Genomic DNA, 17,974 nt, shown 5'->3' on the forward strand with positions numbered 1-17,974 from the left:
AAAAAATTCACAACAATACCACCCAGCCAATTTCAACCGATTGCTTTTTTTTCTTTTTTCTTTTTATTCAAACATGTTTCTAACATACACAGTGTACCTGTACAATTACGTTACATGATTCCTAATAATTTCAAAACCTATTCTGTTCAATTTCTGAAAATGGTTTTGCAAGATTTTTATATTGCCATTCCCATTTGGCAACACTGGCCTGCCCATGTTTTATGTTGTTATTGAAGTCGTGTTCCCTGCGTTCTTTAAATAATACCCATATAAACGAGTTAATTATGTGGCATCCAAGAGCCCCGATTCTTTTACTCTTATGGGAAAGAAGCCTAAATGTCAGATGAAGGTTATTACGTGTAATATATTAACATGTGTTATGAAGAAGGGAAGAGATGTTTCGCTGCATGCTGCTGGTAGCATTATCTTTATTAATCATCCATTGCACTGCAAAATCGTCGCCATCTTTATCATAATTTTTATATTTCTCTTACCTCTCTCCCTCTCTTTCCTCATAAAAGAAAAGAGGCCCACGTGAATATGTAACAGCATGTGCGTATGTAGGCTTCTAGCTGTAATCCATAGGCTAGTAGGCTACATATGTGCAGTAATATGTATACTACATATATTTTTAAGGCTAATGATGTAAAATAACTTTGAAACTGTCTTGAATTTAGTTAAAGGCAATAGCTGAAGACATATTTGGTGTTTGAATTAAAGTAGGCAGTTATAAACATTGGAATAGTGGTCTTGGGTGGGTTAACTATTAAAGTAGGCAGTTTTTAGCAATTTTTGAGGGGGGTACCAGGATAACACGGGTATTTACTTATCATGGGGGGTTCTGGGCCCTATCCCCCATGATTATCGAGGCCCTACTGTATACAGAAGAGCTTCACACTGAACACCAGGAGGCTGATGTCATAATCTGACCAGGTGTTTACCTGCATAGGAAAGGGTACATTTGGGTCACTAGTGGGTTGAGCTGGTATTCTTCAGACCTTGGACTATAGGTTGATTCCAGTCTTGTTCTTTCCCAAACTCCTGCCTTGTTCTCCCATGTCCATCTCACTGCAATCCCAAAACTCTTGAGGACTTGCCAAAGAGCTTGCCAAACTTGGTCCGAGTCCTTCTTGGTGGAGGGCACAGAGAACGGAAAACTATCCTTACCAGACGTGATGGGTAATGGAGGAGTTTGCAGTGGTAACAATGGTTGGGGACAGACATGGAATGGAGGAGGTTCTCTGGAGATAGGGGTGGTTCCTTCATCCGCCTCCTTACGCTTTCCCCACTGGGGAGATGGCCATGATCCCACTCTACACGAGGCCTCGGGAACATTCCTGACCTAAGCATGGTATGTGATCAACGCCTATAGGCGACATGAATTTTTCACAGGGCTTGTCCTTGCCTTTGCAGCATCACACTTCAGGTTTCCCGTTCTCCTCCGTCACTGCAGGATGAAAGGGAAAGCTCGCTAACTCTCAGGTGTTGTGGAAAGGAGAGAAAAAAAAAGACAAACGAAAAAAAGACACTAACATGTGTGATCACATGGTTACTGAACAAGCACTTTTCCCAAACCTAGATACATCTCATAGGACACAAAAAACTTTGTAATTACATTATGAAAAACTTTTCTTCCATCACTGCAGGAAGAAAGAGAAAGCTCACTAACTCAGGTGGGGAGAGAGAGAGAGAGATGATCTCTTGGGTACTGAACAAGCACTTTCCCCAAACCCAAATAGATATCACAGGACGACACAGAAATCTTTGTAATTACATTATGAAAATCTTGGGATGGGTTTCCCTTTCTCTTCTGTCACCACAGGAAAAAAGAGAAAGCTGACTAACACTCGGATGTGGGAAAACAAGACACGGGATGGAATCCGCTCACAAAGAAAATAATGCTAAACTGTGTACTGTTCACATATTTTGAGGAAGAACATGTGGGAAACACTTGCTCCTTCACTCGGGAACAAAGGCTGAAACCTAGCGCACAAGAACAGCTATAATCACCTCAGAATTAAAGATATCAGTACTAAAAATGGTAAACAGGGTCAGCAAATGCTAGGAAATGGGATTTAACACTCCCAATCACACAGAATAGAAGGAAACTAAAATAAACGCAAAACTAGAGAGATGAATCGGAAAATGTGCGAATGACAGTTCAGCTGTGAAAACAATGGAAGAAGTTGGCGTCAGGTCACCCCAAGTGACCCAGGTAGTATTAGGATTTTGCTTTTCAGAGACAAGTCGAGAATTAGGTAAGGGCAGAGTATACTCCATATATGAAAGCGAAGGTTTGTATATGTGCTTTAAATAACCTGTTATATAATGTGTATTACAATTCAGCTGTATAGCATTTAATTGATCTAGGCACAGTATAACCCGAGTTCATATTAAATATTGAAATACTCTACTTTTACTGCAAGGTGTTTGAAAAGTTTTGTGAAACGGCTGTCGCGGTTGCTGCATAAATCACAGTACAGGCAGTCCTTGGTTTACAACGGGGGTTCTGTTCTAGGGACACGTCGTAAGCTGGAACATCGTCAAAAATTCTAATAAAACCTTACTTTTAATGGTTTGGATGTATATATATTAAAAAATATGAAAATTGCATTTTTATTGCATTTATATACAAAAAAAAAAATCAAATATTACTTATTTTGCCTTTTTGGAGTCATTTCTACAGTCAGATCGGCGTCATAACTCTGGAACAAGCGTCGTAAACCTGGAAATAATTTCTGATAAATATAATTGAAAAGCGCCGTAACCTCAAAACGCAGAAAGCCGGGGACTGTCTGTATAAACCTAATGAGCGCAACCTACTTCTTCAGCTACATTGATAGCTCTACCATTTCTGTTAACCAGTGCACTGTCCACTACGAGGACATTTCTGAATAGAGAGTTCTTTTGTTTTTCATGTTGCTATCTAAAAATGAGAAGTCCTTGAAAATCAATCATATCTGCAACTTTGTTTTTCAGCTTGGTGGCTTACAACTTGACCGTGAAGTAAGAGCCATTGTAGGATATTTGTCTCAAGTATCAGAATGGGGTGTAAGGGAACAGCTGACTAGGCTCACACAGATGGCAACACTTCTAAACCTGGAAAATTTAGCTGAGGTTTGTAGATTTAACACTATTAGTTCAATGGTATGTGTTTTTATCTTTTATTTGTATATAAGCAAAGTACTGGAAGTCAACTTCCTTTATACAGCAGTACATATTTTGGATGGTTTACATGTTTATTTAGCAAAAAACGTTTGTGCCATTAAGTTTAACCCTTAATGGACAGATACCCTCATAGAGTAGCAATAACAGGTTTAGGGTGGTGGATGGATCCACTCAAGGTGAGCATCAATATTATGCACATCTATTTGAAGGAATCAAGCAGGAAAGAATTTTGATTACTTCTTTAGCCCATAAATTCACTAATGGCAACTTTTAAGACTGGCTAAAATCAAGTAGAAGGGAGGTCATGAGCTAGTTGGTATCTTGACTTTAAGACAGCAAAGATGTCATCTTCAGCAATTTGATATGTACTTTCTTCATGTTTGGGGGCCAAGCCCTGAATTAAACTCTTCTTCCGGATTAGCTGCCCAATTTTGTGAGTTTCGTTCTAAAACAAGTGTAGCCTCAGGAGAGGCGCACTCATTTAGACTCCTATGAGGAAATTGTGGTCCAAAAGTCACCACCCTAGGTCTTTCCAAATTTATTGCTGTTTTGGAACAAATGAGTAGTCTGCTTATCTAGAAAGGATCAACTGCCTTTGGAGCAAATGATGTAAGGTGACCCAGGATTACTTGCCACTATTGAGCTGGTTGTTCCTATTTTCCCAGAAAGTGCCTCATAACTTCCTTAAGGTTGCCTAGTTATGGGGCTGCAGGAAGGCCTTTACTATTGGTGTCTAGGACTATTCTGAGATACTGGGTCCTATCCTTGGGAACGAAGTTGGATTTCTGCCAATTTATGACACCCCCAGTTATCGGCAGGGCGCTGATTGACGAAAACCACCATTACGAAAACTTGGTGGCTTATGGCGCTGATATCCGGTTAACAGCACCTTTTTTAGGTATGTTATGGTGCCATAACTCTATTAGTGGCACCTTACGGCACTGATAACTGGAACTCAGCGCATTATGGTGCCATAAAAACAGATCACCATTAACGAAGTCTGCCGATAACCGGGGACTGCCTATTTTGATTGTTCAAACATAAATAAACCCTCTAAAAATATTTATATATGAGTGTATTATAGTTTTATCACTAAAAGTGCATTTAGTCACAAAAATTATATGAAATACGAAAATACAGTAATTTCTGAATATTTCTTGGTGAAAATTACTGTGAATAGGCAAATTTTCCATGAATAGTTTACGTATATATGTTCCATAGGAAAATTTGCGAATAGGCGAGTCTGTGAATTGTGAGTCTGCAAATAGAGAAGGTAGGAAGCCAGTCTGACACACACACACCCTCTTCTGCAGCCATACACTTTAGGCGAGATGCCACCTGTGCTCAGGAGTTGAGTGAGTTACATGACTGTTGAGGAGCCACCACAAAACCCAAGAAATAAAGGTCCAAGAAAGTTAAAAAGGAGGAGAATGTGGTTTGTCGTGACCATATTCCCATCCTTAGTTCCTGTCCAACGGGTTCTTCCAGAATGCTAGTGGCAGACCTGTGCCCTGACCATATGAAATATTGCCTGGAAAGTATTGTTGTCCACCACATCAGCTGTAGAGTACATTCGTTATATCATTACATAAAGTCAAAAGACTGGAACTCTTGGACACTACTACATGGCTGAGCCGGAACTATTAACAAGTTGTCCTCACCAAGCTTGGAGTTGAAGTCCGGAAGTGGTAATGCAAGAGGCCTTCGGGCACTAGGTAGTCTTTAGGATCCTTAGAAATGGAAGGCTCATACACTGTTGATCACTGAGAATCTGGCAGAGGGACAGGAAGTCATAAGCCTGAGACTTGAATCATGGATGTGAAAGAAGTCTCCGAGATGCCAACAGCATTTGGAGTTCCCAGGAGGTCACCTGTCCAAGTAGTTACTAGCCCTAATGTTACTAACCATGGATGTGAAAGATGTCTTCTAGATGCCAACAGCATCTGGTGCTCCCAGGTCACCTATCCAAGTACTGACCAGACTTAATCATTGCTAAACCTCACTGATCAGGCGAGAAGCGATTTTCAATGTGATATGGTCATTGGTGGTTATGCCCACGGTCTGGAAAGACAGAACCAAACGGTAACAGTTTCAGTGTGTCAAGGTTGAAGGACTAATGTGCCTGTCTTCCTAGATCGAACAATCTTTCAGAAGTAGAGGTATCAAGACCCATTGTTGCTAACACCGACCCTGATGACCGTACTTGTCTGGCATACATCCATTTTCCCTGGAATGTGTCTGGCTGACCACTTGTGTGGAGTGTGCTACAGCAAACCCATACACCTGACGACAAGCTAGCCCATTGAAGTGTAGGTGACTGCCTTTTGGTCGATGCCATGTGGCACAAAATTCCAGGATATTGAAGTGCAGGTTCTGCTCTAAAGAGGTAGGAAGTCTCCCCAGAAATGAAACAGAGGAACTTGCAGAAGAGTTGATGGGTAAGTATTTGGAAATTCTCGTCCTTCAAACTCAAAAAAGGAATCAAATCTGACTCCTTGATGGTTGTATGTTCAGTCTGTTTCTGTCTTGAACCACTGGTGTAAAGACGAATTGCTGAAATTATAAACCCTGTCTAAAGGTGCTGCAACATCAATCTCAGCTTCTTCCTCATGTCAAGTGAGAGGGAAATCCATGCTAGAAGAAAAGCAGGGGTCACGCACGACAGATTACAAAACCACCACCACTAGAAGAACCCTCCTTCGTCTCGATGCCTCTCAAGGTCTTTACCATCTGAAAGACTAAAACTTTGCTTGTTCAGAGAGAAGCAGCTGGCTGGTTTTCATGTTTTTGTAATAAAATATGAGGCTAATTTTTTCCCCTTCTACAGTGGGGGAGACATTTTCCTTTATTATTTTTCAGATAGCCTTTTCACCTTCAAAATATTTATGGTGCATATAATTTTTATAAAATAATTTTATAGATCCACTTTGGTCATTGTTGGTGTCTGTCATGCTTTCCTGGTGCCAGCCAGTTATTTATGGAGTCACGGGTTTGATGTTCGGCCATATGATTTGTGAAGTTGTTGTTGATCCAAGGATTTGTGTGGACCTTTTGATCTCCCTTATGGTTTCTCTCCACGTGGAGCAGTGTGTGTTGGCGCGATGGACGAAGGCATCTGCCACAGATCTTTTATGCCTGTCTGGGCACTCGCTGGACCCAGTAACCCTTAAACGCTGACTGGACGTATTATATGTCGACTAAAATTGTTAGTCGGGTGCTTAATTGACGTACGATACATCGACAACAAAATTTTTTTTTAATATTTGCGGAAAAATAGTTATAGGCCTAGTTTGCGAAATATTTTAAATCACGCGCCTTGAGGGATGCTGGGAGTTCATGGATCAAGCTGTTGTTTTGTTTACATGCGTTACCCAGGCGCACATGTGCTAATTTCTTTCTTCTCGCACTAAAGAGCATCAGCGACACATCTCAGAAATTCTTTCATCACTTTGTTGTAATATTTGTACCATTTTATATTAGCTGTTACAGTTTTATATATGAAAATGTGCGCAATTTCATGTAGAATAAAAAAAAAAAAAAAAAAACCCAAGGTTGTAGCTTTTATCAGTTTTGAAATATTTTCATATAAATCATGATAAGTGCCAAAATTTCAACCTTCGGTCAACTTTGACTCTACCGAAATGGTAGAAAAATCCAATTGTAAGCTAAAATTGTTACATTCTAGTAATATTCAATCATTTACCTTCAACCTTCATTTTGCAACAAATTGGAAGTGTCTAGCACAATATTTCGATTTATGGTGAATTTTTGAAAAAACGTTGTTCCTTACGTCCGCACAGTAACTGCCGAAAATCTCAGAAATTCTTTCGTCAGTTTGTCGTAATGTTTGCACCATTTTATATTAGCCGTTACGTAAAGTTTTATGTATGAAAATGTGCGCAATTTCATGTAGAATACAACAACAAACAATCCATGGTTGTAGCTTTTATCAGTTTTGAAATATTTTCATATATATCACGATAAGTGCCAAAATTTCACCTTTGGTCAACTTTAACTTGACCGAAATGGATGAAAAATGCAATTGTTAGCTAAAACTCTTACATTCTAGTAATATTCAATTATTTACCTTCATTTTGCAGCAAATTAGAAAACTCTTAGCACAATATTTTGATTTATAGTGAATTTTTGAAAAACACTTTTTCCTTACGTCCGCTCGCGTTAACTCTGCCGATTATCTCATAAATTCTTTCGTCAGTTTGTTGTAATTTTTGCACCTTTTTATATACTAACTGCTACATAAAGTTTTATATATGAAAATGTGCACAAATTCATGTAGAATACAACAAGAAACAACCCATGGTTGTAGCTTTTATCAGTTTTGAAATATTTTCATATAAATCACGATAAGTGCCAAAATTTCAACCTTCGGTCAACTTTGACTCAACCAAAATGGTCAAAAAATGCAATTGTAAGCTCAAACTCTTACATTCTAGTAATATTCAATCATTTACCTTCATTTTGCAACAACCTGGAAAACTCTAGCACAATATTTTGATTTATATTGAATTTTTTAAAAACACTTTTTCCTTACGTCCGCACGTGGTAACTGCCGAAAATATCAGAATTTCTTTCGTCAGTTTGTTGTAATGTTTGCACCGTTTTATATTAGCCGTTACATAAAGTTTTATATATGAAAATGTGCACAATTTCATGTAGAATACAACAAAAAATAACTCATGGTTTTAGCTTTTATCAATTTTGAAATATTTTCATATAAATCACGATAAATAGAAAAAATTCGACCTTCGGTCAACTTTAACTCAACTGAAATGGTCAAAAACTGCAATTGTAAGCTAAAACACTTAGTCTAGCAATATTCAATCAATTACCTTCATTTTGCAACAAATGGGAAGTGTCTCAGCACAATATTTTGATTTATGGTGAATTTAAAAAAAAAAACTTTTTTACGTCCGCACGTTACGAATTCATGCATCATTTTGTGATAATATTTTCTCTGTGTTGCTTTGATCGTTTTACAATTTGTTATTTACCAAAATCATTGCAATTTAAGTATACAGTAAAAAAAAAATTAACTCATTAACTTTAACCGTTTTGTTCACAGTTCGATTTGCATACAATTTTATATTAAATTTTTTTGCGCTGTCATATATTCCAGTATTTATATATGATAATGCTATTTTTTTCATTTCTGATGGTTGCATACTAAACTTCAGGCATTGACAAAAAAAGGAGCCAAAAATGAACTCTTAGTTTAAGCGTGCTGTGATTTTCTGGGAAAAAAAAAAAAAAACTTTTTTCCGCTTCGGTGCTAACGCCGCCGGCATACGAGAGACACTTTGGTAAATAGTGGCTCGGCGTTTAAGCATAAACCCAGGTTCATGTTTTTTTTTAATATAAACCATGGTGGTATAACCCCTAGGAGTCTGCTGTACCCAAACGTCCAAGAAGGGTAGGGCACCATCAACACTGCATTCACATTTGAAGAATGTTCTGTCCTCCGTTTCACAAGTCCTTGAAAGTTGCAAGATCCTCTTCTTTGTAGACTCTTATGAAGGTGTTGTCTATGTAACGATGGTATTGCGGGGGCAGGGGATCTTATTGAAACCCCTTTCTTTAACAACACTCGTTTAGAAATTGGCAAATAGAACCCCTAATAGGGATCCCATTGCTATGTCGTCAATCTGGTAATAAAGATGTCCTCTGAGGATGGTGAATGGCACCTTCTTGGTGCAAATTTCAAGAAGGGCTTTTAGGGCTTCTTTGGGGATGTTCAAAGCATGTGTCCTCACATCTATGTACTCTATCGAGGATGTGCTAAATTGTCTTGTCGACTGGAATGTTCATGAAGAGGCTCTCAACATCAAGAGAGGTGATGATACCTGTAGACGGAGTCTCAAAGTTAATGTAAAAAGTCAGTAGATGACTGCAAACAACACCTGTCAGGAATATGGCTGGCATGAGGCATTCATCGAGTGTCTTCACGATGTTGTAAGTTGGAGTTGGTATTTGACTTACAATCGGGCATATTAGATTACCAGGCTTGTGGGTTTTTACACTGCTGTAAATATACCCTGGATTAAAATAAAATCATCCTGAGCAAGGGGAAGGCAAGGGGAAGCCTGGGGACATTTCTTTTGCATGGATTATCTCAACCGTCCTATTAACATCTCATCGGATGTCTTCGATGGGGTTCTTGTTGATTTTTCTGAATTTGGATTGGTCAGCCAGTATTTGGTTCAGTTTCTCATAATATTCAGAGGTCTGGATAAGCACTAGGGTAACAGGTTTGTCTGCTCTTCTTTCAATTCCTTGGTGGGGATAGAGCTTTTGTATAGGGCACCAGTATGGGCTGGAGGGAATTGCTCTACTTGACTCTACTCATCCTTAAGGGACTGGATAGTCAGGGAGGACTTCAACCTCCAGGCGCTTAGTGTGTGGGTTAGGCTTTTTTATCACGTCAGGTATCGGTTTATATTCAATGAGGTTGAATTCATTCTTAATCTTGGGCTCAACACCGCACACTAAGGTAGGGTCAGGTTGAGCGATTTCCTCCAGTCCATACTGTTAGCAGAAGCCCTTACTAACTGAGTTGCCCCATACAGAAGTTCTATCCTCAACTGAGAATTGAAAGAAACACCCAAAAACTTGAGGGAAAACCAAGAATTCACAATAAGAAAAGCAGATTAAGCTGCTGCCCTAGTGCTTATCCAGACCTCTGAATATTACGAGAAACTGGACCAAATACTGGCTGACCAATCCAAATTTAGAAAATTCAACAAGAACCCCATCGAAGACATCCGATAAGACATTAACAGGACGGTCAAGAGATTCCATGCCAAAAGGAATGCCGCCAAGCTTCCCCTTGTTCAGGGTGACTTTAATCCAGGGTATTTTTATGGCACCGTACAAACCCACAAGCTTGGTAATCTTGTACACCCAATTGTAAGTCAAATACCAACTCTAACTTACAACATCGTGAAGACACTCAATGAACGCCTCATGGCAGCCATATATTCCTGACAGGTGTTATTTGCAGTTGTCTACCGACTTTTTACATGAACTTTGAGACTCTCCGTCTACAGGTATATCGCCTCTCTTTACGTCGAGAGCCTCTTCACGAACATTCCAGTCGACAAGACGACTGAGCACATCCCTCAATAGAGTATATAGATGCAAGGACACATGCTTTGAACATCTCCAAAGAAGCCCTAAAAGCCCTTCCTAAATATACGCCACAAAGGCCCCATTCACCACCCACATAGGACATCTTTATTGCCAGATTGACGGTGTGGTAATGGGATCCTCATTAGGGGTCTTATTTGCCAATTTTTACACGAGTGTTGTCGAAGAAAGGGTTTTCAATAAGATCCCCTGCCCACCTCAATGCCATCATTACATAGACGACACTTTCACAAGAGTTGACAAAGAAGAGGATCTTGAAACTTCTAGGACTTTTGAAGAATTTTGTCCTCTGCTTCATGTGTGAACAAAACATTGATGGTACCCTACCCTTCTTGGACGTTTGGGTACAGCAGACTCGCAAGGGCTATACCAACATGGTTTATAAAAAACCCACAAACTTGGGTTTATGCCTTAATGTGTCCAGTGAGTGCCCAGACAGGTATAAAAGATCCGTGGTAGATACCTTCGTCCGTTACACCCTCACTCACACCTCCACGTGGAGAGAAACCACGAGAGAGATTGAAAGGTCCACAAAAATCCTTATCAACAACAACTTCACAAATTATATGCTCGAACGTTAAATCCGAGACTCCATAAGAAGTTGAAAACTATCAGGAAATTAATAAAGGAAAATGTCTCCCCCACTGCAGAAGGGGATAAAATTAGCCTCATAATTTATTGCAAAACCATGAAAACCAGCCAGCTGCTGCTTAAAAACAACCCAGCACTCCCAGAAATGTTGATAAGAAAGTGTAATTTGTGAATTTACATGCCTGGTGGAAGGATGCCCCCCCCCCCCCCCATATGTCATGATGACCACTACCAGACTGCATGGCTGGTGAAAGGATGCCCCCCCCCCCCCCCCCCCCCACCCCCCCCCCCCCCCCCCCCCCCCCCCCCCCCCCCCCCCCCCCCCCCCCCCCCCCCATATGTCATGATGACCACTACCAGACTCTAAGCATCTTTTCTGCCACCTTCAAGAAAGGGGATTTCTCCCTGCCATCATAAGAAATATAAGAAACCAACTGACACCACACACAAGTAATGAGGGAGAGAAAGAGAGTGCTAGAAGCCGATTACATGTTGCCTGTACGGCCTATAATACCTACCACCTTGGTGGTGGGTACCCCAACCAACACCCATCCCAAGCCAACAACCCCAGATGGACATGGGAGATCTCAATGCCTCAGGGACAGATGTCGTCACCAACCTACAACCAATTAAAATCCTTGCCTACTAACCTACCCACTGATTGTATTTGCCCTACCTGCTATATATACGTACCTGTAAATCACATATCTTGATTCACTTACTTTTATACTTTCATAGATGACTGCCTGTGCACTGTCGACATGTTAGAGGAAATAAATCCGAGACAACCGAAATCTTTATATGTCCTTAGGAAACCTGATATACCAGCTACATGCTGATGAGGAAAAGATAACAAGAATTGTGAAGATTCTATATATATTAAATGCTGTTGAAACAGCTATATAATGTTCATTTGTATTATTTGCTACCAGTTTTAAATCACTGTGATTACTTGAGGTGCGTTCACACGGTCGAACAATGCCCGACGGACAAACATTGTTGCCATATCAAAGGCGAAGCAGGATGACGTCAAAAGCATTGAAACGAGGGAAGTAGATCTGGCAACAAACTGTGGTACCAGTTAAAGTTGTATATTGCAATACACCCCCTGAACACCTGAATAAGCCCTGGTCACTTACCAGCCCGAACCATCATTTATTAAAAATTTACCAAATCTTTGGTTAAAATAAACGATCAGTGTTGCCAGTCTCCTGGCAAACACCCTCGTTACCTAGTTACCAGCCCACCGCTGATAGCCCTGCCTCACGGGCCGGTCACCTGCCCTCTCACGTCAATCACTTATCGTTCGCGGTGGAGTACAGATGTATCCACAGCATACTCCTTTTTGGTCTTGCCCGGCCTTCATTTGCACCTTTGATTTGATTGATTTTGGTGACGAATTACTCATCCCTTTGGATTACTGTTGGATTGCTCTTAATACCTTGTCATCAGACATTGATTCTGCAAAGGAAGAAACAACACAAGCTACGACAACGGCTACTGCATTCTCGGCCACGACATCACAGAAAACGACGAGCGGAAGTTCAACAAACGTATCGTCTTTGCCAACAATGCAAAGAAAAGGATGATACCCTATGACACGATAGTCATTCCTTATGCGTAAATTGTAGGCCTGTTCAATATAATGTAAAGACCAGATGTTTGGAATGTCAGGAGTGGTCTTTGGACCAGATGTTAGGGTATCTCAAACGTAGGATATCTCAAACGTAGGAAAGGTCTTGTATTAAGAAGTAAGTGTAGGCAGGAAGAGACTAACGTAGATCAAGATAAAGACTTAGAGACAGTTCTCTTTAAGAGACTTGAGAGTAGGCTGACATCGAGTATGACATCTCTGTTACCGATTTTATGTCAAGATTAAGTGAGGATAGATCGAGCAATAGGGATACTAAAATTACTAATCGTTCTTTTCAGCTCCCCTGCCTGTTCCAGAACCAGCCCTAACCGGTGCTGGGGGTTATGGGGATCCGCAAGCCCACAGGGCAGGATCCGCCGTCCCCCCTGGCGCGGAGCAGGCAGTGTTGGCAGGAGATTCCCCTTCCCTCGATGTGTAAGTTCTCAGGATGATAAAAACTTAGGTCAGATATAGACGACCTTACCTTACCTTACCTTACAGTTCGTTCGGGTTGCCCCAGGTCCCTCAGTGTGAGGCGCCTCTAATGTCTACCAGAGAGTTGCTAGTACATCTTCCGGTATATTTTGCATCTTCCAATCTTGGATGGTCTGGGATGCAGTTTAGATATTTGTCGAGCTTATTCTTAAACACATCTACGCTCACTCCTGATATATTCCTCAGATGAGCTGGCAACGCATTGAATAGACGCTGCATTATCGATGCTGGTGCGTAGTGGATTAATGTCCTGTGTGCTTTCCTTATTTTTCCTGGTATAGTTTTGGGCACTATTAATCTACCTCTGCTTGCTCTTTCTGATATTTTTAGTTCCATGATATTTTCTGTTATTCCTTCTATCTGTTTCCATGCCTGAATTATCATGTAGCGTTCTCTTCTCCTTTCTAGACTATATAATTTTAAGGATTGTAGTCTTTCCCAGTAGTCTAGGTCCTTAACTTCTTCTATTCTAGCTGTAAAGGACCTTTGTACACTCTCTATTTGTGCAATATCCTTTTGATAGTGTGGGTACCATATCATATTGCAATATTCAAGTGGACTACGAACATATGTTTTATAAAGCATAATCATGTGTTCAGCTTTTCTTGTTTTGAAGTGCCGTAACAACATTCCCATTTTTGCTTTACATTTTGCCAACAGAATTGCTATTTGATCATTGCATAACATGTTCCTATTCATCATCACACCAAGGTCTTTAACTGCTTCCTTATTTGTGATTGTCTCATTATTAGGTCCCCTATATGCATATAGCTTTCCTTCTCTGTCTCCATAATTTATTGATTCAAATTTATCAGAGTTAAATACCATCCTATTTACCTCTGCCCAATCATATACTTTGTTAAGGTCTCTTTGTAGAGCGTTCCTATCTTCATCACAAGTAATTTCTCTACTTATTCTTGTGTCATCAGCGAAACTACTCACTACCGAATCCTTAACATTACTGTCTATGTCTTCAATCATAATAACAAACAATATTGCAGCTAGCACCGTACCTTGTGGCACACCGGATATTACCTTGGTTTCATCCGATTTCTCATCGTTTGCAATAACTATCTGTTTTCTGTTGTGTAAAAATTCTTTTAACCATTTCTCCACTTTATCTACGATATTGTGTTTTCTAATTTTCTTTGCTAATATATTATGGTCTACTTTGTCAAAGGCTTTTGCAAAGTCTAGATAAACCACATCTGTTTCATTTCCGCTTTCATATTTTTGAATATGTTCTCACGGTGGACTAACAGTTGGGTTTGTGTACTTTTTCCGGGTACGAAACCGTGTTGTCCTATATTAAACAAATTATTTTTTATTAAATGTTTCATAATATTTTCTTCATTACCCTTTCATACACTTTCATAATATGTGATGTTAGACTCACAGGCCTATAATTACTTGCCTCTAGTCTTGATCCACTTTTGAAAGTAGGGGTGATATATGCTAATTTGTGCTCATCATAAATCTTGCCTGTATCTACACTTTCTTAATAATATTGCAAGTGGCTTTGCGATAGAATGAACTACTTTCTTTAACAAAATAGCAGGGACTCCATCCGGCCCTGCAGCAGCTCCATTTTTAATTTCATTAATTGCCTGCACAATATCAGCTTCATTAATTTCTATGTCAGCTAAATATTCACTATTTTCTTCCCTTACTTCTATATCATTATCTTCATTATCTATTCTAGGGGTGAATTCTCTCTTATATCGTTCTGCCAGTATGTTGCAAATTTCCTTTTTTTCATTCGTTAATCTCCCTTCAATTCTCAGAGGGCCTATCTATTCTTCTTTTATTCATCTTCTTCGCATATGAGTATAATAGTTTGGGGTTTTGCTTGATATTTAATAGGGTTTTTTCTTCCAAGTCCCGTTTTTCATTTTCTTTTGATTGTATAATCTTTTGTTCTGCATTTTCTATCTTACTTTTTAGTTCTATAACTTTCCATGCATTTTTTTCTTTTGCAAGACCTTTTTTCCACTTTCTGATTTTCTGGAACAAGATCCTTCTGTCTCTTGGTATGCATGAATGATGTTTACTTTTCTTCTTCGGTATATATTTTTCCACTATTTTCTCCAATATTTTATATAATATCTCCGTATTTACCCTTATGTCATCACTTACGAAAATGTTATCCCAATCTTTGTTTAATTCTTCATTAATTTCTGACCATTTTATATTTTTACTGTAGAAGTTGTATTTTCCATATCCTTCCCACTTTTTCATTTCTTGCTTATCTCTATTTTCACTTGCTTTGGAATGAACTGTTAATTCTATGACATTATGGTCTGAAATACTCGCATTATAAACTATTATTTCTTTAACATAATTCATCTCGTTCACAAATACTAGGTCTAAAGTATTTTCCTTTCTTGTTGGCAGGTGATAATAGGCTACATAGTGTTTAGTTTAGAAAGAGAAGTGCAGGCTTCTTCGGGTCGGTTTCCTATTAAAAGTAGTAGTTTATAGAGGCACAGTGTCCTTAGAGCATCTTTAGGCTTTTTCCTGCTTCGAGTTCCTTGCATCAGAAGCTTTTAGGCCATGGTTGGCCTTTCAGATATGCTCCTTCGTCTTTAAGGTTACTTTCCTCTACTTATACGATACGATAATTGTTAATATCAACAAATTCTCCGTTCAATGCATATTGACTTACGATATTCAGTATGGAGAGAAATCGAATAAAATTAACTACAGTTAGCCTAGTGTTCACGATGATATATTGTATGCATATTCAGTAGCCTAGCCTAAAGTATTCGCAGTACAATATATCGATAGTTATTTTTATATTGGCTAACGCTGTAGGCTCAAGGCATTCTGACTTCTGATAATTCAGTACAGGTGTAATTGCAAATGAACGAGAATCCGATCGGAGGATAATTAATATGAATGTAATCGAACAGAATGAAGATCGGATTCTGTCCGACTAAAGCATTATAATTGTATTATATGTATCATCATATTAGCGTAGTATAAACACTTAACTCGGCAGTCATTCACGCTGGAATCAGCGGATGACGAATACGGGTTTGCGTCGCCGTATCCATCTCATTCTCTCCTGATTGCCTAAAATGACTAACGTAACACTCTCACTTATGCCAAGTTTGTACAAACGTCTTGAAGGAGACGTGTGTTCAACTATGTTGACATTTAACATAGTCAATGAGGTATCTATCTTGGGGCATATAATCAGATGGCAGATATACGGAATTCGTATGTATGACGTCTTCATACGTTTAACCGACTATTGCCGTCAGTAATTACATTGCGCTTATGTCAATTACAGTTACAAATTATTACCAGTCGTATTATCAAATTACAATGACAACTGAAATTAATATTAGGCCTAATAAAGTTAATTTAATTACCTTTAAATATTATTTTATTACTTTTCAATTAAATTACAATTACACTAGCTTGTCGTCAAACAGCACTATGGTAAGGAGGTGTGGCTTAGACAGACAAGGTTGCCGGCTAGTCTGTTTTTGTTTTTGTTTTTTTCCTTGGCTCCAGATTCAACCATATCACTTGGTCTCGGCTAATGTTTTTGTCCCTAGTTAGCATATTAATGAATATCTGGATACTTAACTTATGGAACGAAGTCATACTGTTCGTTTTACGATGTAATTTAAGTCCAAAATTTGACTGATACGTCTCATTGGAAGCTAGTTTTTCCATCGGGTTAGATGGCGTTAAATTTAGGATTACGTTCGTTTTTCACACGTTTTCATAGGTATTACGAACCTTACACTTTATATACTTTATTAATCCTTTGTCTGTGTAAAAAAAAAAAAAAAAAAAAAAAAAAAAAAAAAAAACAGTAATGAACTCTTTCATGCTATTAGTTTCTTTTACCACGGCTGCGTTTGAATTCATGCAAAAGCTCGGGACTTCTGTCCAGGTTGCTGATGCACGTAATTTTGCCTTATTAGCTTCAGCTGCATTTATAACATGAATACAGTAATTACCGTCGCACGCAGATGAATACAATAACGGATGTTGCTATCGGATTCGATTACTGTCATACGCTGATCAATACAATAAAGTGATGTTGTTATAGGAGTCGATCGCATTAACAACAAGTTCTCGTTCGGTTGTTCATAGCTGTACGGAGTTATACGAGTATATTATCGTTAAGATAATACCCTTTTAACTTAGAAGAGGGTGCAATTTACGGAGGTGGAGATGTTAGACGATTGTAATTTCTCTCTCTCTCTCTCTCTCTCTCTCTCTCTCTCTCTCTCTCTCTCTCTCTCTCTCACTTCCCTGATTTTATATTCTCTCTTTATCTTAGACGATTGTATTTCTCTCTTTCTCTCTCTCTCTCTTATTTTTCTGATTTCATATTCTCTCATCCTATTTTCCACGCTCTCCTAACACTGGACTCATTGTGCAACAGAGGTTTTTCTTCCTGTCACACTTTTTCAAACTTTGTCAATTTCCCTTCAGCGCTGACTGACCTCATAGGTCCCAATACTCGGCCTTTGGCCTAAATTCTATTTTTAAACCCAACAATCTTGCTGTCTGAGTTAGTATTAGAGTAGGGAGCGAATATTAGGAATATGTATAAGGTATTCATGATATGATATATCACGAGAGGATTTTAAGTATTAGGACAGATAGGAAAGAACATGTCTGGGTCTATCTGAGGGTATTCTTCCAAGTGCCAACCAGGCAGAGTACAGACAGGCAGGTACAACACTACAAGAGAGGACATCACTACGATCGACGACACCGTCGCAGACACACCGATGGACATGGTTGTCTCCTCCGTACATGAGAGGCCTAAGGCCACATGGGAGGTCTTCAGTTTCCCTCCATACATGAGAGGCCGAGAGCCACATGGGAGGTCTTCAGATTCCCTCCATACATGAGAGGCCGAGAGCCACATGGGAGGTCTTCAGATTCCCTCCA

The 17,974-nt window shown here is 39.3% G+C and overlaps 1 protein-coding gene across 1 annotated transcript in view; it reads left to right on the top strand.

Annotated features, from left to right (window-relative positions):
• LOC135221657 (conserved oligomeric Golgi complex subunit 4-like) overlaps window positions 1–17,974 on the top strand; it is a 304,771-nt gene that overhangs the window by 285,295 nt on the left and 1,502 nt on the right. The window contains exon 15 of the mRNA XM_064259355.1: window positions 2,980–3,117. Coding sequence (XP_064115425.1) covers window positions 2,980–3,117 — 138 coding nt within the window. The remainder of the gene's footprint in view (window positions 1–2,979; window positions 3,118–17,974) is intronic.

This window comes from Macrobrachium nipponense, chromosome 3, assembly GCF_015104395.2.
Source record: "Macrobrachium nipponense isolate FS-2020 chromosome 3, ASM1510439v2, whole genome shotgun sequence".
In the NCBI taxonomy this organism is placed as follows: domain Eukaryota; kingdom Metazoa; phylum Arthropoda; class Malacostraca; order Decapoda; family Palaemonidae; genus Macrobrachium; species Macrobrachium nipponense.